General features: G+C 43.1%; 1 protein-coding gene across 1 annotated transcript in view; it reads right to left on the reverse strand.

Annotated features, from left to right (window-relative positions):
* Positions 1 to 18,731, reverse strand: part of Frmd7 (FERM domain containing 7) — an 87,742-nt gene extending 69,011 nt beyond the window's left edge. The window contains exon 1 of the mRNA XM_075958541.1: positions 18,564 to 18,731. Coding sequence (XP_075814656.1) covers positions 18,564 to 18,731 — 168 coding nt within the window. The remainder of the gene's footprint in view (positions 1 to 18,563) is intronic.
* Positions 18,732 to 21,839: the final 3,108 nt, after the last annotated feature.

Raw genomic sequence — 21,839 nt, forward strand, 5'->3', positions numbered from 1 at the left:
AACGGACGTTGAGACAGATAAAGGATCAGGACGTGGCAGGACTAGGATTTTCAGCTCAGATCACACGTGCAGGACTCCGCTGAGTAACTCTGACCTCTGCACTCTGTTATCTCTCCCGTTTTACCTACTTCCCAGGGAATTCTGCAGCCCTAGTCTGCTCCTTCTCTCATCACCCACTGTGCATATCCAAATAGCATCAGAGAAAATATGCCTCCATTCAACACTAATATTGGCCCCTGCACTCAAGCTCCCGATTCGTGCAGAAATACTGAGATTATCATTGACTGTTGCTTTGGAGCTTCTATATAGAGGAAATTACCTTTTTATTATTATAAGTTTATTGTACAAACTAATGATTTTCATTATGGTGTTTACACATACGCATGCATAGAATATACCTGTATCGCCTATCACCCCAACCCTGACCCTCCTCCTACTCATCCCCTTCCTGTTCTCTGATAATCCTCTTTCTACTCTTATGCCTTTTAAACGATTATTTCTTTTAGCCTTTCAGATTATAATCTAATCAAATCCTTTCCCCTTTCTTTCCTCCCTCCAAATTCTCCCACGGGTCCTCCATGCTCTCCTTCAAATTCATGGCTTCTTTGTTCATTAACGGTTTCATGTTGTGTCTAAAAAGCTTCTACATGTGAAAGAAATCACGTGAGAACCTTTATTTGTGAGTATATTTTTTATTTTCTCACATATAAAAAGACTTCATCCTTTGTGGTGACTGAGTAATACTCCACTCCACATACATCCTATCCTCCCGCCACCCACGCATCTGCTGTTAAGGTACCTAAGAAGAGTCCATATCTTAGTTACTGACAATAGGGCTGAATAGACATGTATGTGCAGTTATTTCAGTGGTGTGTTGACTTAGAGCCTTTCAAGTATATACCCAGCAGTGACAGAGCTGGTTGTCTATTTTTATTTTTCTCAGGAGAAAAGCTTGTCTCTTAATGACTTGTCTTGGACTTTTGCAGGAACAACAACAACAACAAAAAGCAAAGATCAGTTTTTGTCATTTCCCATGTTGCAGGTATTCTGTTGATCAGCCAATTAAGTTCACTTCCTTTGCACAACCTACAGCATTGGTATGACTTTTCAAGGATAAGGTGGGAGATCTATACACTTCTCCCAAGCCCTCCTTATTACTTAGACTCTATGGGTCTGTGGATTGTGGTTATCCTTTACTTTACAGCTAATTTCCACTTATAAGTGAGTACATACCATGTTTGGCTTTCTGGGTCTGAGTTATATCACTCAGGATGAATTTTTTTCTAGTCCCATCCATTCGCTGGCAAATTTCCTGATGTCATTTTTAACAGGTAAGTAATACTCCGCTGTGTAAATGTACCGCATATTCTTTATTCTTCAGTTGAGGGACATCTAGGTTTCTTCCAGTTTCTGGCTGTTACGAATAAAGCTGCTGTAAACATGGTTGAGCAAGTGTCCTTGTGGTAGCATGGAGCATCCTTTGGGTATGTGCCCAAGAGTGGTCTAACTGGGTCTTAGGATAGCTCGAGTCCCAATTTTCTGAGTAACCACCATATTGATTTCCAAAGTGGCTATACAGGTTTATGCTCTCACCAGCAATGGAAGAGTATTCCCCTTGTTCCATATCTTCAACAACATGAGCTGTCACTTGTGATTTTGATCTTAGTCATTCTACAGGTATTAAGATGGACTCTCAGAGTCATTTCAATATGCATTTCCCTACTGGCTAAGGATGTTGAAATTTTTTAAAGTATTTGTCAGAAATTTGAGATTCCTCTGTTGAGAATTCTCTGTTTATGCCTGAACCCAGTTTTAAATTTGGTTATTTAGTTTGTTGATGTTTAGTTTCTTGAGTTCTTTATATGTCTTGGCTATTAGCCTTCTGTCAGGACTTGATAAAAAAAAAAACTTTTCTTATTTTGTAGGCTGATGTCAATAGATTTCTCGGGTGGACTAGGGGTAGGTGGGGATGGGAACAGGAGGGAATAGGTGAGGGGTGCGGGAGGAGAGAGTACTAGGAAAGACAACTGAAATCGGAGAGCATTTTGAGGGAAAGGAAGAAACTTCGTGCAATGGAAGCTCTGAGAATTCTATGGCGGTAACCTTAGAGAAAACTCATAATGGGGGGTATGGAACCTTGACTGGCCATCTTCTGTGACCAGGCAAGGCTTCCAGTGGAGGGATTGGGACACCAGCCCAGCTACAAAACCTTTGCCATACCATTTGTCCTGCCTTCAAGATGTGCTGGTATAATGGTGGTGCGGAACTGGTGGGAGTGGTCAAACAATGACTGCTCCAACTTGAGACCCACATCACCATGTGAGGGAGCCCAGGCCTGACACTGTCTGGAGGGCCAGCAACCAGAGGCTGGATAGTCCAGAGACCTAGGATAGAACCAAGCACATCTGGCAAGAAAGACAAAACAAAACAAAAACAGTTGATGAAATAATTTCTTTTTTTTTTTTTTGGTTTTTTGAGACAGGGTTTCTCTGTGGCTTTGGAGCCTGTCCTGGAACTAGCTCTTGTAGACCAGGCTGGCCTCAAACTCACAGAGATCCGCCTGCCTCTGCCTCCCGAGTGCTGGGATTAAAGGCGTGCGCCACCATCGCCCGGCTGATGAAATAATTTCTAATGGTACTCTGCTATACTTGTAGACTGGAGCTTAGCATAGTCGCCATCAGAAAGGCTTCATCGAGAAACTGATGGGAGCAGATGCAGAGACTCACCGTCAAACAGTAGGTGGAGTTCAGGGAATCCTGAGGCAAAGGGAAGGAAGATTGAAGGAGACAGAGGTATCAAGGACACAGCAAGAAAATGACCCAAAGAATCATCTAACCGGGGCTTATAGGGGCTCATGGAGACTAAGCCAATAATCAGGGGGCCTGCATGAGGCTGACCTAGGTCATCTGCATATATGTTGTGGTTTTGCAGCTTGATGTCCTTGTGCATCATCTAACAGTGGGAACAAAGGCTGTTTCTGGCTTCTTTTGCCTTCTTTTGGGACCCTTTTTCTCCTACTGGGTTGGCTCACCCAGCCTTGATATAAGGCTTTCCGTCTAGACTTATAATTTGATATGCCATATTTAGTTGATATCCCTGCAAGGCCTGCTCCTTTCTGAAGGGAAATGGAGGAGGAGTGGATCTGGGGAGAGGGGAAGTGAGAAGAGGGGCTGGGAAAAGAGGAGGGAGAGGAAACTGCGGTTGGGATGTAATATATGAGATAATAATTAAAAAGGAAAAAATAAGGCAGGAAGATGGGCTTGCAAAAGGACAAGCGAAAACACAGGTGCTTCTTCCTCCAAATGTCATCCAATCTAGCAAACAGAATCTGGGCCCTGGTGACAGAAAACTTTCTTTGTGCACTTCCATCACGCTACTTCTTAACTTTAACAACCCAAATCTCCAATATGATTTGCTGACAATGGAGCAAGGATGTTGCTTGTCTTTGCTGAGATGTTATCATAGAAGAGGGTGCTTGTTCAACTGTGCTGTGCGTTTGTTTTTCACTGGGAGCTCAGTGTGACTTTTGCAAACTGTGCTACTTAGCCAAGATGTTTGAAAAGGTGGGAAAGGCTCCATGAGGCCAAAGTTACTGTTGTCTTCTTCTTCTTTGTACAGTTGACCTCCCAATATATACCTATCCCTCTTAGACAGGACATTAGTAGACAAGGGATTCCCTTAGTAGACAATACTAAGGCAGATAGGTGATCATAGAGGGCATGAGTCTTCTTTCAGGCTGGAATTTGTCTTCTCACTCGGACACTGTCAGTGATTTTCCTGCAGGGTTTTAGTCAGGAAGACCCCAAGATATATTCAGCTGCTTTTTGTATGCCGGCTTTTCCTTATGTGTCATTTATCCATCCGTCATTCGAAGTGGCTGTGGAGTCCTAACAATGGGTGGCATTAGTGTAGCGGTCAGGATGCAGCATTGAGTGAAAAAAGGAAGATGCTTTTCTGTTCTAGAGCCTGCATTCTAGTGGGAGCCACACCCAGTCCTCCTTTTCTTCCTCCAGCCCCGGCCTCGCTCTAATTTTGTGTCTTTGTGCTTATCTGTATTTCAAAATTTGAGTTCATTTCTTTCTCTGCCTCTGTGAGTGCCATGTGCGCATGCTTGGTGTGAGTACACATGATCACAGAAGTGTGCAAGCATGCTCATGCAGAGCCCAGAGGAGGATGCTGGGTGTCCTGCTCTAGTCTTTATCTCCTCTATTCCTTTTAGATATGCTCTCTTACTGAGCCTTGATCTAGGCTATTGGCCAGCACATCCCAGTGATCTTGTCTCTGCCCTCCACACCCTAGCCAGCACTGGGGATACAGGTATTTGCGGCTACACCCAGCTTGTTATGTTGCTGCTAGGATCTGAACTCAGGTTGTCATTATGTGCAGCAAGTTTTCTTACTCTTCAACCCTTTAAATATTTGTATTCTAGAAGAGAGTCCATTTAGCAAAACGAAAGACACTGCAACCTAGAAGGTACTCAAATTTGAGAAAGCTCAATAAGGAAATAAGACAGCTCAAATACAGATCCATACTTTAGATAAAAATCTTTTGACTCCAAAAAGACTTCATTTTGTTGGATGTTACTAAGATATTTTTCTTGCTTATTCTAAAGCAGGAGCAATGCTGAGGCACCACCTTATTTATGAGTTATTTGCCAGAGGGTCCCAGAGACCCCCCAAATAATTCAAGCTTTTTATATTCCTCCTGGTTACACACCATCACTAGAGGATCTCATTGTTGATGATAGCTCACATTATGGTTGCAAAATACAGAGAAAAGAAGCCAGAACTGAGCTGGAAATATCCTTCCTGCTTCCTAGCTTTTGTAACACTAGAAGGTGCTATAAAGGCTGCTAAGAGAGGAAAGACCCAGTTGTGAACCCCTGAACTTCAGTACCAAGTTGTCATGCAATGTGTGCCAAGCTCTGCAGGTGTGGCACAACCATTCTGAGCGCTGGGTGGATTTGAGGCCCATTCCAGAGATGGCACTGTAAAGTCAGCCCAAAGCATCTGGTTAGGGGAAGAGCTAGCTTTTGAGAGCACTCACTGCTTTTCCAATAGATCTTGGTTTGATCCCCAGTAACCACATGGTGACTTCACACACACACACACACATACACACACACACACACACACACACACACACAACTGTCTATGAAGATAAAATAAACATACATATAAAATAAAACAATTTGAAAGAAATTAACTATGTGACAGGGAGGTCATAGGCTCTAGTGGGGAACTTACTACTATTGTTTAGTTAAACCTACACAATATCAAACTGCCGTTGGAGAAGGCTGTTTATTGGTTCCTGGCCACCCAGCTAGCATAGACCTGAAATAATCACACAGAAACTGTATTAATTAAATCATTGCTTGGCCTGTTAGCTCTAGCTTCTTATTGGCTAACTCCTACATCTTAATTTATCCCATCTCTGTTAATCTGTATATCATCACGTGACAGTGGCTTAGTTTCGGCATGTCTGACTCTGGCAGCAGTTCCACATGGCCTCTCCTCTGACTCCATCCTTCTTTCTCCCAGCATTCAGTTTAGTCTTCCCTTCCTACCTAAGTTCTACCCTATCAGGCCAAGGCAGTTTCTTTATTCATTAACCAATAAAAGGAACACATAGACAGAAAGACCTCCCACACCAAACTGCTGTCTAAAATGTCTGTGTTTATATCTCAACCTTAATCAGAGAAGCTTTTCTTTGTAGCAAATGGTAGTGAATGCAGACTCAGCTGCCCTAGATGCTGAGGATAACTGATGCCTGAGAAGCCAGCCCTAAACAAGACATTCACAACATCCCATCTAACACTTAAGGAATATTGCAGAAGAGGGAACAAACAGAATGTAAGATCTGGAAGATGATGCAAAATGTCATCTCCAGGGCAAGACACGAGAACCACAATTAAAAACTCTTAACAGCTATGGATGCCTGCACTGGGAAGGCACAAAACAGGCCTGCCAACAGTTAGGCATGAATGAAGGGGCCTCAGGAAGCCCTGCCCTTCACTGCTAGACCATTGAACACTGATAGATTCAGGGAGTAGGAACAATTTACCTCATTTGGGCACCCACGGATGACCTGCCCCTCCAGGTTCCTGTAGGTAGTTCCAATTGACTAGTTATACAGTTGGCCTTGGTTAAGCTAGAAGCTACGTTACAAAATCAAAACAAAAATTGCAGATCTGGAAAAAGTACTAGTGATAAGGATGGGGGGGCTAAAAAGGGTAGGAGGGAGATAAAACAAGTTACGAAGAGAGAGGTTAATCAGAACACATTGTATACATGTATGAAATTGCCAAATCAGAAAAAATCCAGCTGGGTCTAGACATGTAGCTCAGTTGCTACCAAACATATAGCTAACATGCAAAAAGCCCTGGGTTTAATACCTAGCAGAGTATAATTAGGGTGTGGTGGTTCACCTATAATCCCAGCACTCAGGAGGCAGAGGCAAAAGGCTCAGATATCGAAAGTTATGTTCAGCTACATAGCAAGTTAAGTTTGAAGCCAGCCTGTACGACATGAGACTCAGTCTCAAAATAAAACAATGCAGCAAGGCCCTAAATAAATTAAAAGCTTGCCTTTTCCAATGAGTTAGAAGGGGTTGGTTGTAACAAAATTACCTTCTTGTGTCACGGCTGAATAAACTAGGTTTTAGGGTTATCTCACTGTACAACCAGGGAGACAGGATATCAGAACCAGACAAGTGGAGCAGAGTGGAGGTGGGTGTGGCAAAGCAGGGATTTGAGTCTAAGTCTTGACTCAAAAGCCCAGATATTTTGTTCCCACTAGGGTAGAGTATGTTGTGTTTCTGTTCCTTATGCTGCCACTAGCAAAAGCATTATCTTAGACAATTTGTTCATGCCTTAGCTAAAGTAAGGGCGGAAGGATTTCCAGCTATGCTGCCCCCTCAGTTCCTTGACCTGACGGACGTTCCTGGGATGGAGCATGCTAAGAAGACAGCTCAGCCTCTTGCCAGATTCCAGAGATTGAATTTCAGTCTCCTATGAAGCAAAGGGTAGCAATTAGGTCGTTTCTATCCTTTGAAAATGTCCCATGGTCCCTACAGAGGCAATCCAGTAGCACAGTGAGATTGTTTAGTGTAAAGGGCCTGACAGAAATGAAGATATTCTAAAGAGAAACTCAGGTCTCTCAATATGACTATCACAATACAGAAAACAATGAATCCCTAAGAAAGGGGATTTCCTACGAATCTCAGGCTGGAAGAAGGAAAAGTCCCCAGCTAAGAGGGAAACTTGTCTCCTAGAATGAGATTTCACATATTTCTAACAACTCCTCAGACCACCTTAGAGAATGAAGCTGAAGGCCAGACAGGGATAGGTAGGTAGGCCACTAGCTGGCGGGACCACACCTTATATTGACTCAGATGCCTTAGATGTACATATGTGTGGTCCTCTATTTAAACTTTAATTTCATTTTGTAACCCTAAAGATAGATTTGGGGGTGAGAGGTGGAAGGCTTGTTAGATCCCTTCATCCCTTTCCCCAGTGCAGCCACATTGAATAAATCTCCTTTCCCTGACTTTCTTCTTTAATTTGGCCCCTTTGGTGTGGCTAGAGCTAACTTGGGACATAGGCTGTGACCCCCCAAATTTGATAACATTAGGACAAGAAATTTAGGGCATCACAGTGTGCTGCTGAAGGAGCCAACTCAACACTTCGGCTTAGACACTCCAGGCACAGCGGATTTTGTCCTTTTTGCCCACCCCTGCCCCAGCTCTGGTTTCCTCAAATACCCATCCCCGAATCAGTGCACAGCAGAAACAGCAAGTCAGGGATGCCCTCAATTGGCAGAACACAGGCAAGTCTTTGAGAGCACATGCAGTGGAATCCAGCAGATGGTGATGTTTCCAAACAAGGTGATGTGGAGCATGACTTTGAGCTGCCTGGGAGGTCTGAAGTGTTTACTGATGCCAAACTCAAGGAAGGCTTCAGATGTTTCTCAAGAGTCAAAGGGCACCTCTGCAAGCCATGAAGATTCCTGGGCTATGCAAAAGAAAAGAACCATGTGAGGCAGGTTGTGCGGAGCCAGGAATCAATCATTCATTTTCTACACCAGAAGAAACCCTTTGGCATGCTGAGGATGTAAGCCCTGCTCCCTGAAGGCCCCTGGCCCTTTATGGCTCTGAAAATGAGACACATGACTAAAATGAGCGATTGATGTCAGAGATTTGAGCCCGAAAGTAAGTCCTAATGTCCGACGAGAGATCAGTCCAGAGGAGGCCCCATGTCCTACATGATCTGTATCAGTGGCTGGCAAACTTTCAGGAAGGGCAGGCCACAGCTTTATTTAGCCCCTCTAATTTAAGGTTGTGTGCGCCAGGAATACACTGGAGCAGTTGAGGTCTCTTAACTCAGCCCTTCACATAACACAGCAAATATGGATTCGTAAGTATTCAAGGACCTTGCCGGGCGGTGGTGGCGCATGCCTTTAATCCCAGCACTTGGGAGGCAGAGGCAGGTGGATCTCTGTGAGTTCGAGACCAGCCTGGTCTACAAGAGCTAGTTCCAGGACAGGATCCAAAACCACATAGAAACCATGCCTCGAAAAACCAAAAAAAAAAAGAAAAGAAAAGAAAATTGAGCTGCAAAAGCAATTTGGCCACTTCTACAAGATTCTTGCTTGAGTTTTCTTGCCAGCACGTTACCCAGAGTGCGTTAACCTGCCTTGACACAAGGAAGTCTGCGGTGGGCAGTTTCTCTCTGGTCAGTGCCACTCTGCCTGCAATTTCCCAGGGGATTAGAAGATTCATCTCCAAACGCCAAGCTCTTGGTATTTTCCCGTTCCGGGCCCTCCAGACCTTTCTTTATCAGTTACAAGCATAGGCTGTCCTTCCCTGTAGGCAGCTGCAGCGGCTCCAAGGAATGCTGTCCAACAAGCCGAGCATCTGAGCCCCGCCAGAGACCACCGGAATACCTGGGTTTTTCCACCCTCCTCCCATCTGTCCAGCACTCTTCCCCAGGCAAGTTTACTCAATCTCCAGGCCTCAGTATAAGTGTCACTGCTGTTCCATTGTCTAGCCTGACTCCCCAAACTAGGATAGATGTTTTTCTTTGTGTTCCTAATAGGTCTGTCTTCCCCAGTAGACCATAGTGTGATGAGGGCAGGGCTCTACTTTGCTTCCCAGGAGGTAATACAATTTATGATTTGAAGTTTTGTTACTAAGAGGCACTATGTGCCATTTACTGTTCTACCAGTTTGTATATATGAATTCATCCATTTTTCAATACCTATGGGGTAGCTCTTGAGAATTGAGGCGCGCCTTCAGCTGTAAGAGAATGCAGGGAACTCTGGCCAATAAGCAGAGAGCTTGGGAGGCAGAGGCAAGGCTAATGGTTCCAAGTACATGGCCCGTGAGTCCTACGTACCCAGTTCAAGGGAAGCTTGCGTTATAGTGTCAGACTCCGTCTCAAAAACAAACAAATAGGTAAACAAATAAAAATAAAACAAGAAAAGAAAAAGAAACCACTACAAGAGGGGCTAAAACAGGAAGGGCTGAACTATATGGGATTATTGTTTCTCTAGAACCATGTCTCTGCCTGCATGCTGCCATGCTTCCTACCATGATGCCAGTGGACTAAATCTCTGAACCTGTAAGTCAGCCCCAAGTAAGTGTTTTCTTTTATAAGAGTTGACATGGTAATGATGTCTCTTCACAGCAATAGAAACCCAAGCTCAGACAAATGTGTTGTTTTATTGGGTTCTTGAGTACCAGTTGGTGAGCATCAATTAGCAAGAGAGACAGTAATGATAAGTTGGAGTCGTTTGGAGAAAAGACATAAATGTAAAGGCAAAGTTTACATTGAATTTGCTCGTGCGGTGGGAGGAACTGAAGGCTTTGGTACAGAGTACTGTGACTGTCACTATAGCAACAACTTATCTTTTAGCAGGGGAAGTATGAGAATACAGTGAGGCTATTGACTGCTCAAGTGATGCAACCAGCCCAGATAAAGTGGGGGTTGTAGAATTGAAAGGGAGGCAAGGGGGTCAGTTTGAGGTTTCTTGAGCTTTAGGAACCATTGGGATGTCTGCATGAAGATGTGTATACAAAGATACACTGGAGAACGAGGAGCCCAGAGCAAAATGCTATACTGTAACACCCGATTTTGTGTTACCTCCTTGGTTACAGTTCTCCCACCACTGTGCCATATGCGAGTAGGGCAAGGGCCTGGAAATTGAAAGAACACACAAAGAAACCTGGGTCATTCGAAAGGAGATCAGCCAAATGCTGTTTACTCAACCTTGGGAAAATCCTTATATACCTAGCTGCTGCACAAGGATTTCTGCCCAGGCAGGTGGGAAATTACCACACCAAAGATGGAGTAAACAGTGCACTACAGCTAATCACCAGGCCGGGCAGGGGGAAGCACAGGAACAAACAGAATGCTTTAGTTAGCTGACCAGAAACTGTCCTCAAGATGAACCCCAGGAACAAGGGTAGACCCGGGTCCTACACTATACCTGTCATACATATTTGAAAGTGTCATTACTGAAGCAGCAGTAGAAGCATCCAAAGCAGTGGTTCTCAGCCTTCCTAAGGCTGCAACCCTTTAATATAGTTCCTCATCTGTGACGACCCTCAACCATACAGTTCTTTTGCTACTACTTCATAACTGTAACTTTGCTACTGTTCTAAATTGTAAAGTAAATATTTGTGTTTTCTGACAGTTTTAGGTGATTCCTGTGAAAGGGTTATTTGACCCCCAAAGTAGTCGCAACCCACAGGTTGAGAACTACCACTTTAAAGGAATGCAGTTGCAGGGGAGAACGTATAAAGACAGAAGGAAAATTAGCATGGCGGTCTGAACAGGTGACTTTCAAGCATGGAGGGAAGGAAGGTCAATGTTAATGGCTTTAAAGAGGATGAAATGAAGGCGGATCCTGAGGACAACAGGAAAACTGGTAAGTAGGGTTGAGTCAGCACGGGGTAGTGTGCTGTGGGAAGTGTAAGGGAAAGGCAGTCACGGCAAGGGAAAAGGAGAAAATTCCAGACCACAAGGAAAAGGTATGGGTGGATGACAAACAAGTTGAGGTGGTTTTTGTAAAGCATCCTTTGAGTACGTGGTGTGGGCACAGCATGGCTTCTGGTTCACTCACGGTCTGAAAAGCTGGAGATAACAAAACCAGAAGGAACACAGGATGGTTCATCTGTATTATCAACTTGAGTGGATTTAGACTCTCCATGGAAACACGCTGCTATGAATGCATAAGGATGTTTCCAGAAAGGATTAACTGAGGTAGGAAGATGCTCCTGACATATGGGCTGGGGTCCCAGAGGGAATAAAAAGGAGAAAAGAAGCTGAGTGCAAACATTAATCTCTCTTTCCTGACTGGATGTTCAACACTTACACCATCATGCCTTCTCCACCATGATGACGTGAGTCAAAGTCAACCCTTGCTTCCTGGAGTTGCTTTCCTTAAATATTTGAGCACAGCAAGGGGAAAAGGAACTAATATGAGACTATATTAAGGACAAAAATCTATGACCACACAAGAAAACCCAACCACTTCTGCCCTTGACTACTTTTAACCAAGGGATCAGCCACTTTTAGATCCAACCGAAAATTACATAACAGGACCTGGTAAAGCTCCTTCTAATCCCATTTGCCGATACAGCAACTGTTTCCGAAGATTCAAAGTATGACCCTAATGGACAGATGATCAGTCTTTGAGAAGACACAATACCCTCTCTGAGCACACGGATAGTGAACAATGTCTATTACAGAAAAGATACAAAATTTCAGTTGCCTACTAAGCCTTGGAAACTAGAAAGTAGAACCATGTTCACTAACTTCCCCCTCACTTTAAGCAGGCCACCATTTTGAAAATTTTGCTTGGCATTTTTTATTGCACATGATGTTCACCTTCATTTTCATAAAGTACATGGTATGCATTGAACCTGCTCCTCTCATAGCTCCTTACCCTAATTTGTATATCCCAATTAGTTAGTCTTTTTTGTGTCCCTAGATGCTTCCGTTTCTATTTTGTCACATAGACACATATGATTTTACATACCTTTATAAAATCTAGGTCCCACAAACAGGAGAAAACATGTGATACTTACCACTTTGTTTGGTTTTGCTTTGTTTTTGGCAGAAGTTCTCATGCATTCCAAGCTGGCCTACAGCAGGATGACCTTGAACCTCTGAGCCCCTGGCCTCCACTTCCTGCATGCTTCAATTACAGGTGTCTTCCCTTGCTCTCAGTTTAATGTGGTGCTGGAGGGAGCCCCGGTCTTTCTGCATGCTAGGCGGACACTCAACCAACTGCAGCATAAGCCCTGCTCAAAGGGATGCAATTATTTCCTAAATATTTATTCTTTTATTTTCATTATGTAATCATGTATATGGAGGTGCACATAAGAACAGTCCCATTGGAGGCCAGAAGCATGGAATCACCTGGCACTTGAGCTGTGGGTCTCCTGCAAAAGCAGTATGTGTTCTTCATCGTTGATGCCTATCTCCAACCCCATGAAATTCTTTATTTTGTTTTATTTTTAAGGCAAGTTCTCAAGCCCAAGTTGGTCTTGACTTTTCTATGTAACAGAGGCTGTCTATGACCTTCTCATCCTCTTGTTTTTACTTCCCCAGAGCTGGAATTTCAGGTTCGCACAAGCATGCTCAGTTTATGTGGTGTTAGGGACCCAATCCAGGCGTTTGTAAATGGTCGGCAAGCACCGTACCAAATAGGCTCCATTCCCAGCCCCTGACTACCGTTTTGACTTACTGTAAGCCTCCCTCTGGCTAGACCTCACTTATCAAGCATGTTGTCAAGGACTGTCAAAAAATAGTTTAGTATATATTCATATATATTTAGTATATATTCCTGTTCAGATGGTGAAAAATTTAAGTGTGGTATGGTAGTGAGGGACTATGGAATAAAGGAAAGGCCTAGCAAGACCCTAGGAGACATAAAAGCAGATTGCTGGAGTTTTGTTTTATTGGGGATGGGTGGTATTATTTTGATTTTTTTTCGTAGATAGGGTATGGTAGTTTAAATGTCATTGGCCCCATAATCTCACAGGGAGTGGCACTATTAGGAGGTGTGGCTTTGTTGGAGTGGGTATGGCCTTGTTGGGGGAAGTGTGCTATTGCTGGGGTAGGCTTGAGGTTTCTTATGCTCAGTATACTGCCCAGCATCTCAGTCAACTTCCTGTTGCCTACAAGATGTAGGCCTTTCAGCAACTACTCCAGTACCATGTCTGCCTGCATGCCATGATGCTTTCCACCATGATGATAATGGACTGAACTTCTGAAACTGGAAGCAAACTCCCTCAATTAAATGCTTTCTTTATAAGAGTTGCCATGGTCATGGTGTCTCTTCACAACAAGTTTGGCTCCCAGTACCCACTTGGACACCTCACAACTACTTGCAATTCTAGCTCTAGGGTATCCAGCAACCTCTTTTGGCCTCTGTGTATGTGTGTGTATGTGTGTGTGTGTGTGTGTGTGTGTCTGTCTGTCTGTCTGTTGTAGTCTCTCTCTTTCACACACAGATACAAATAAAATAAATGAAACAATCACAAAAAAAAAAAGAAACCCGAACTAAGACATAGGGTCTCACTCTTTAGCTCCAGCTGGCCTGGAACATACAATGTATCCCATGTTGCCCTCAAACTCATAGTGATCCTCCCGCCTCAGCCTTCTGAGGTGCTATCATCATGGGTGTGAGCCAACATGCCCAGCAAACACGCAGATTTTAAATCATGGACAGAAACAAGGAAAGAGAAATGGGAAAATCCCATCTTGAAGTTGTAGAAGGTTGTGGAGAAGGGGAATAGCAAGGAAACATGGTTTAGATTTTGCAGAGACCTGTCTTAGGTAATCACTTGACCTCAGAAAATGGGGCCCTGAATGAATCTAGCTCTGCAACAGGCTGGCCATTATCACTGCTCTGCTCCCAACACACTTTCACATTTCTTCTCAAGCTGAAACTTGAGTTTGAAGCAACCCTTATTTGTAATGTTCCGAAGGTTTTACATATTTATGAAGGAAAATCGCACTGTGTGGAAATCTTTAGAATACTGGAGATGCCAATTTCTAGCTTTAAACTCTTTATTCCTGAAAAGCTTATTTTTTAAGCAAGATATGACTATGCTCCTATCAGAATATCTAAAATCCAAACCACTGTTGTCCCCACATATTGAAAAGAGTGTGGCTCAACATTCAAATCTGGCAGAAAGGCAAAATACTAGTTACTTTGAGGGAAAAGCAGGTTCCACACAGCCGAACAGGCTCTTACCACACAATCCAGCTATTATGCTGTTTGCTGTTTACTCCAGTGAGTTAAAATTTTTATGCTCACACAAAAGCACACAAACAAATGTTTGCAGACTCTTTATTCCAAAATTCAGAAGCAATCAAATTGTCCTTCAATAGATAGCAATAAACCTTGGCACACTGAAACAGTAGAATACTCTTTAACCATGAGAAGCAGAAGACTGTAACTCCACAAGAAGACATGAATACCTTGCATGAATATTGGGAATCCAAACTAGCCACAGACTAAGCCAACTTTGTAGTACTTTAGAAAAGGAAAAAATACAGAGGCAATAAATGAGAAGTAGTTATCAGGGATCCCGAGAGAGAGGAGAGAAGATGAATGGGTAAAGCACAAGGACTTTTCCATGCAATAAATCTATTCTTAATGATACTGCAGTGGGGGATACATGGCACTGTGTATACGGGAAACCTCATAGATCTGTCTAACACTGAGTAAACACTAATGCCAACTAAGGACTGGTTAGTAATAATGTATCAATATTGATTCACCAGTTGTAAAGCGTGTACCATACTAATGCATTGTAGTAATAAGAGTGGCGGGGCTGTGTCCCCAACACCCCGGCCGCCTGCACGGCTAGCTTTACCCTAAATAATTACACGGACACTGTATTCTTTTAATCACTGCTTGGCCTTTTAGCTCTTGCCCTTACTGGCTAATTCTGATATCCCAATCAACCCATCTCTAATAATCTGTGAACACCGCTCTTACCGGGAAGATTCTAGGTCGGAGCTTCATCGCGTGTGTCTGCCTGGGAGCGGGGCATGGCATCTCTCTCGAGGCGTCTGCTCCCGAGAGAAGAGCTGTGGAGTCTGAGCTCACTTTCTCTTCCTCCCGGCATTCTGTTCTGTTTACTCCACCTACCTATGTCCTAACCAATAAAATGGGCCAAGGCAGTTCCTTTATTAGCCAATGACCTTCCTCCATCAATGCATCATGTTAATAATAGGGCAATCAGGCTGAAGGGATGACTCAGCTTATAGAGTGAAGACCTGAGTTCAAATTTCCAGTGCACAACATAGTGCTAGGATTACAAGTGCGTTATGTTTTGTGGAGGGAGGGATGGGGTAATGGTTGGGATTTTCTGGCTTCCAATCTGGTTCCAGGTCCATTGAGAGAATCTACCCAAGGGTGTAAGGCCTCCATGTGTGCACACATTTACACACATATTTGTGCATGTAACACACACATACACATACATACATACATCAGAAACTGTGAGCAATAAGAGGCTAGCAGAACAATACTGTGATGTTATAGGCTCTCTGCATTCCAAACCTTAAGCTACTGTAAAAATAAAATCTATTCACAAGTATAAAATAGAAGAAAAAAGGTTGCCACCATACCCCATTTCATTTTCCCTCTAATTATTTTGTGGTTGATGCTATTTATTATCTCTGGAAGAGTTCTACGTAGGCTGACAATCTAGTTTTGATTTGCTGGAAAAAAATCAAAGATACCAATTTTGATTTCCTGTTCAAGTTTTAAGAACTACAGTCTCAAGTAGTTTAAATCACTCAAAGAGCAACAATCCCTTAAACTCTTCAGAGCACTACCAACACTTTCGTCACTTCTACCCAGTGGCCAGATGTTTGTGTCTGAGTGAGATCTCCATAGTAGCCATCTTTGTGACATTCTATTCTATCGGTGGGACTTAGAGAAATATCACCATTTTGTACTTAACAACTGTAGAAATTTTCTAGCATGGACTATAAGAAATGATGGTAGTATAGAGGTGCTCCCAGAGCATTTGTTTCAGCATGCTCCTTGTGTACTCAATCAAATCTATAAATTTCTGAGTTCCTTATGTAAATAGCCTAGTTTTCATGTATAACCTGTGCATATCCATATACCTCAGATCATCTGTATGTGTTTTCGGCTGCAATGATAAAGTCCCATAGCCAAGGCAACTTACAGAAGAAATGCTTATTTTGGCTCTGGGTTTCAAAGGGATAATAGTCCATCACAGAAGGGAGGTATGGAAGCAAGAATGCATGGCAGGTAGTGCAGGAAGCTGAGAAATCATGTGTCAACCACAAGAACAAAGCAAAGAGAGTTAACTTAAAGTAGGGCAGAGCTTTAAACTTGAGTTGTTGGCAGTAGTTTCTGTCCTGCCTGGTCTGCAGCTGTTCATTCCCAAAGAAACACACAGAGGCCTACATTAATTATAAACTGGTTGGCCTATTAGCTCAGGCTTCCCATTAACTCTTTCTTACAGCTTAAATTAGCCCATAATTCTTGTCTGTGTTAGCCACGTGGTTTGGTACCTTTTATCAACAAGGCATTCTCATCTTGCTTCCTCTGCGCCTGGGTGATGACTGCAAACTGACCCTTTCCTCTTCCCAGAAATCTCCTGTTCTCATCTTCCTGCCTCTATTTCCTGCCTGGTCACCCTGCTTAAACTTCCTTCCTGGCAACTGGCCAATCAGCATTTTAGTAAAACAATACAATATATTTGACAAGGTATAAGACTGTTGTCCCACAGCATCTAGTGACATACTTCCTCCAATAAGGTCACATCTGAAGGTTTCCCAACAGCACCAAAGAGTACCACCAGCTGGAGACCATTTGATCAACCACACAAACTTATGGGGAACATTTCTCATTCAAAGCACCAGACACATTATCTCTGGGTGATTTCTAATTCACAAACAATGTAAATGTATTTTAAATAACTTTATGATGCACCATTTATGCAATGGTTATAATAGAAAATGCCCATCCCCATTCAGTATAGATATAATTATTTTGTGAGATGTTCAATGTATGGCAGATTAAAATTGTGGGTGTGGTACCTGTGGGTACAGAAGAATTGTATCACAACATGGGTGGCTTAAAACAGCACACATTTACAGACTGAGTGAATTCCTTCCTAGCCTCTACCTGGCTTCTATTGGTGGCTGCTAGTGTTTGGCCTTCCTTGGCTTGAAGGCCCCACATCGTTCTAGTCTTGGCTTGCACATTGTACTCCCCCTTTCTCTGTGTCTCTCTCTGTTTCTTACAAGAATACCATCACTTTGGCTTTATAGGACCACTCTATTAGGATTTTACTCTGACTTGGTTCCTTCTTTAACAAATGCATTTCCAAATAAAATCATATTCTGAAAGACCTGGGCTGTAGGCCTCCAATATACCTTTTGGGGGGGTACAATAGCAGCAAACAAATGGAATAATGACTTCACATGGGCAATTTAGACCTTCAGTCTAAAGGAGAGCCAGTTTACTAGTGATGCCTCCACAGAGAAACCTAGATTTTGAAACAAGAAAACATTTGCTCATCAAAGTCTTAAAGTTTTGAAATACATACTTATGGAAGGATAGATTTAGATTGCTGAAACCTCCTTGGGATTCTCAGTGGTGTCATGTTTTGCTTTGCCACGTCCCCAGGGAATCCTCAGAAAGGCACTCAGTGAGAGCTGAGGGTACTACTCAGTGCTAGAGCACTTGCCCAGCATGTGGGATGCTGTGGGATCAATACCCAGCGCCACAGAAAAGGCTCTCCATTGTCTCCGTAATTCATGTAGTCTACTAAGTTTTAAGCCCTTCACAGGGCTAGGCAATAAAACTTCTGCCCTTCCTTGATTTTGGAAATCATCTGAGCTCCTTTCTCCAGCACCCTATGACCATCCTTCAAGCACTGGAAATTTCTGCAAGAGGTGGGTGATCCCATTTGGTCTCATGGATTCCACTGCAGGCTAATGATTTCCAAATCTGTCTACAACTTTGACTCTTTCCTGAACTCCACAGCCAGTATCTGATTACTGACTGGAAGTTCTACCAGGGTGATGCACGTGGGCTTCTCAAATGTAACCTGTCCAAATGAATATCGCTTACGCCCAGCTCAATGAAAACACTATCTGCCAGAAGTGTCTGTGCTTTTTACCCTTCGTGTCCAGCCCACAGCTCTGCCTCTCACCTGGCCTGTCTCTTGATAATCACTACCCTAGATAGAGCCCTTGTTGTACTATGAACTTTTAAAATCATTCCATGTGGTCTACTTCCCATCCTATACTATAACCCAATGACGCCTAGAGGGAAAATATCACCCCACAGGAAAATGGTGGTTGCAATGGCTCTTTATTGCCTCATGGAAAAATCCACATTCACTAATGAACGGGGAGTCTTGAACTTTCAACATCCGTCTTCCAGGATGTTCTACCCACTACAGTATCAGAGTACTTAGATGGTTTTAGAGTTGACTATGGGGGAGCTATTTGCATAACCTTCTCTTGCTACCTGGAGTACTTCCCTCTATACCTTCTCTCCAAAGCCTCTCTCCTCAACGATTCCAGAGACCCAGTCCTGACCTCCTCTCTGAAGGTCAGACGAGAGAGATGCCCCTCGATGACAGTTCACACCCGGGGGATGCGCCAACATCTCACTCACTGCCAAAAGCTGCGGAGCAAAGGCAACTTCTGTGGTCATGGTCTCGTCCGGATGCATGCTAGTTCTGAGAGATGCTATGGGGCTGCCAAGTTCTCAGGCTGGCTCTCCCTGCTGGCAGTCCTCCAGTTTCTCCTGCTTTGGGTGCCAGCACTGATAGGGATTCTGCTGAGGATCCGGGTCCTGTCTCAGGGCCAGACTCTAAAGCAGGTGGGTGGACAGGGCAGTTCTCATCACTATTGGCTCCTGACAAAATTCTTGGTCTCTGCTCCATACGTGTAGCCCGCTCTCTCTCTCTCTCTCTCCCCTTCTTCTCCTCACCTTCCTCTTCCTTTTCCTATCTCCTCCCTCTCCACCTCCCTCTTCCGTTTGTGCAATTAACCAATATTTTTGGACTGAAAACTATATGCTAGGCACTTTCTTAAATGTTAAGTATTCACCAATGCACAAAAAAGGCCCAAAAAGACAATAATAGTACTATTCAGTCTACAGACATTAAGTAGAAACAACAGATTTTTTTTTGGTTCTTTAGAGACAAGGTTTCACTGTAGCTTTGGTACCTGTCCTGGAACTAGCTCTTGTAGACAAGGCTGGCCTCGAATTCACAGATATCCCCCTGCCTCTGCCTCCCGAGTGCTGGGATTAAAGGTGTGTGCCACCACTGCCCAGCTGAAACAACAGATATTTAATAGAATATGAAGGATAACTGGCAAGAAGGAAGACTACCGGGTTATGTGAAGGGATCAGGTTATTATCAGTCTTATCTGTAGAATAAAATCCTCCAAAAGTGTATAAATATGTTTTTCTTGTTGTTGCTGTTTGGTTTGCCTGCCTCTGCCTCTAGAGTGCTGAGATTGAAGGCATGTGCAAACACCACCCAGGTCAATTGCTTTCCTTAAGGTTTTCTTTCTTCCGTGTTTGTATAAGTTTCTAGATTTTAACAATATAAGAATTCTAGTTCATTGTGGATGTCAGTTATATTAGAAGAGTCCACGCAGTCAGTCATTATGTAGGATTCCTCCTATTTTGAGTCACCTTTTTCAATCATCTATTTATTTTACATTGTTGCTGCAGCCTCCCCCAAGTCCTCATCTCCCAGTCCCTCCTGTCATTCTCCCCATCCTGGAACAGGGGCTGTCTCTGACTCTTCTCCTGGCTCTTGAGTCACTTCTTTATCCAGTGCAGGTGACAGATATTTTTTGCGGTCACTAGAGCAGTGGGGCTCTAGCTTCTTTGCCATATTTGGACAAGGAACATGTGATTTCAGTGTGTTCTACCAAGGATGCTGCTGTTTACCTGCTCCAGAAGGTGTATCTGCCAGCCCTCCCCACTCCAACATTACCCTTTTGTTCTCTGTTTTCTTCTTCATCCTGCTTGGACTTCCATTTCATAATTGAAAATAGGCTGCTCTTCATGGATGTTTGCCTCACTCAAGTGTGAACAAGGTTGCTACCTTCTCCAGGCTCTGCAGCCTCACCCAGGACCAGCCCGCGCCAACCCTCCTCAGACTCTGATCCCCTGTACCCATTGGCTGTCTGAGTCTCTGTCGTGCTAGGGCTCTCCGAGGAGACACTGGCTCCACTCCCTAGGTTACCTTCCATGGACCCTGCTCCTGACTAGCAATGACTCAGACAAGCAGTTGCTCAGAAAGGGAAGGGAAAAGACACACCGATACTTCTAGAGCCCAAAGCCACCATTGCCCTCCCCAGGCAATGACATCACAATAGTTTACCTTTACAAAGGTCGGCATAAATGTCATGTTGTTATGGTGACGCTCTCCACCCCTTTCACAGCGTGGACTAGACCAATAGCAAAGGAGATGGACAGAATCTAATGGCTGTAAGAGATCTGATGGAGTCAAATTTGACAGGCAAGGAAAGAGAAAGAAGAATCTAGAATGACTAGCAGTTTGCGGGTAGTGCCAAGAGACAGTAACAGCCTGAGGATCTGTAGAGATAGGATCGCCTCTTTGGTCTGAGCATTAGCAGAGGTAAGAACTAATATCTGGCTTCTCTGATCCTTCCGCTTTCACCCCCTAATATATGAGTCTGAGTTTTTGTTACTAAGACCAATTAGAAGTTGTGCTATATACGTGTGCGTATGTATGTTTATATACACACATATATAATTCAATTTCTGAGAATTTAATATATGAGTACTGTATTTATATTATTCACTCCTCCTCACACCAAATCCTACCATGTCCTCTGTACTCCTCAAATTCATGGCGTCTTACTTTTTAAATGTCATTGTTACATAATATATATACATATGAATTAATAAATACAATGTTCTGAGTTCAGCTAGTGTTGTTCATATGGATACATGTACAGGGCTGACCTCTTGGGATTAGATCTCATCTGAGGGGGCTTGTCTCTGGAGCCCCATTCTCAGAAGTCATTAATCTCCTGCAGCTCTATCTTTATATTTCTTCATATTACCTCTTGCATCTTGATGAGAATGACTTCATAGGCTCAAATACACTACATCCAAATCCTATTTGAACGAATAGGTTCAAATACACTACATCCAAATCCTATTTGAACGAATAGGTTCAAATACACTACATCCAAATACTATTTGGACATTGCAAATACTACAACTGAAAGAATATAGCTGACAAAAAATAGCCCCCAAACTTAAAAAAAGACCAGGTGTATAAATCCCAATGCAGTGACATAAGAACCACCATAAAAAGTCAAGACAATGTAACTCTTAAAAACTTATCAAATCTAAGAATGTCATCTAATGAGAGTGAATTAGATGAAATCCCATACAGACAACTCAAAAGTATGGCTAAAAGTATGCTCAAAGATACAAGTAACTGAATGAAATAAAGAAGGCGGGGGATGACATGAAAGGAGAGAAATACTGAAGTAAAACCACTGAAATAAAAAACATCGGAAGTCAAATAAAAGTCTCAATAAACAAGTCTTAACAATGGAATTAGGCAGAGAGAAAACAGTATCTGAGCTTGAAGACAAGGTGGAGGAACAGGAGTAATTCAGCAAGAACGAAGATAATAAACTACTAGGGGAATTCTCAGATATACATGACGCTCTGTAAAGACCAAATCTACACATAACAGAAATCGAAGTAGGAGAACTTCATTCTAAGGGCATAGAGAGCATTTTTGAAGGAATAATATCA

Source organism: Microtus pennsylvanicus, chromosome X, assembly GCF_037038515.1.
Source record: "Microtus pennsylvanicus isolate mMicPen1 chromosome X, mMicPen1.hap1, whole genome shotgun sequence".
Lineage (NCBI taxonomy): Eukaryota > Metazoa > Chordata > Mammalia > Rodentia > Cricetidae > Microtus > Microtus pennsylvanicus.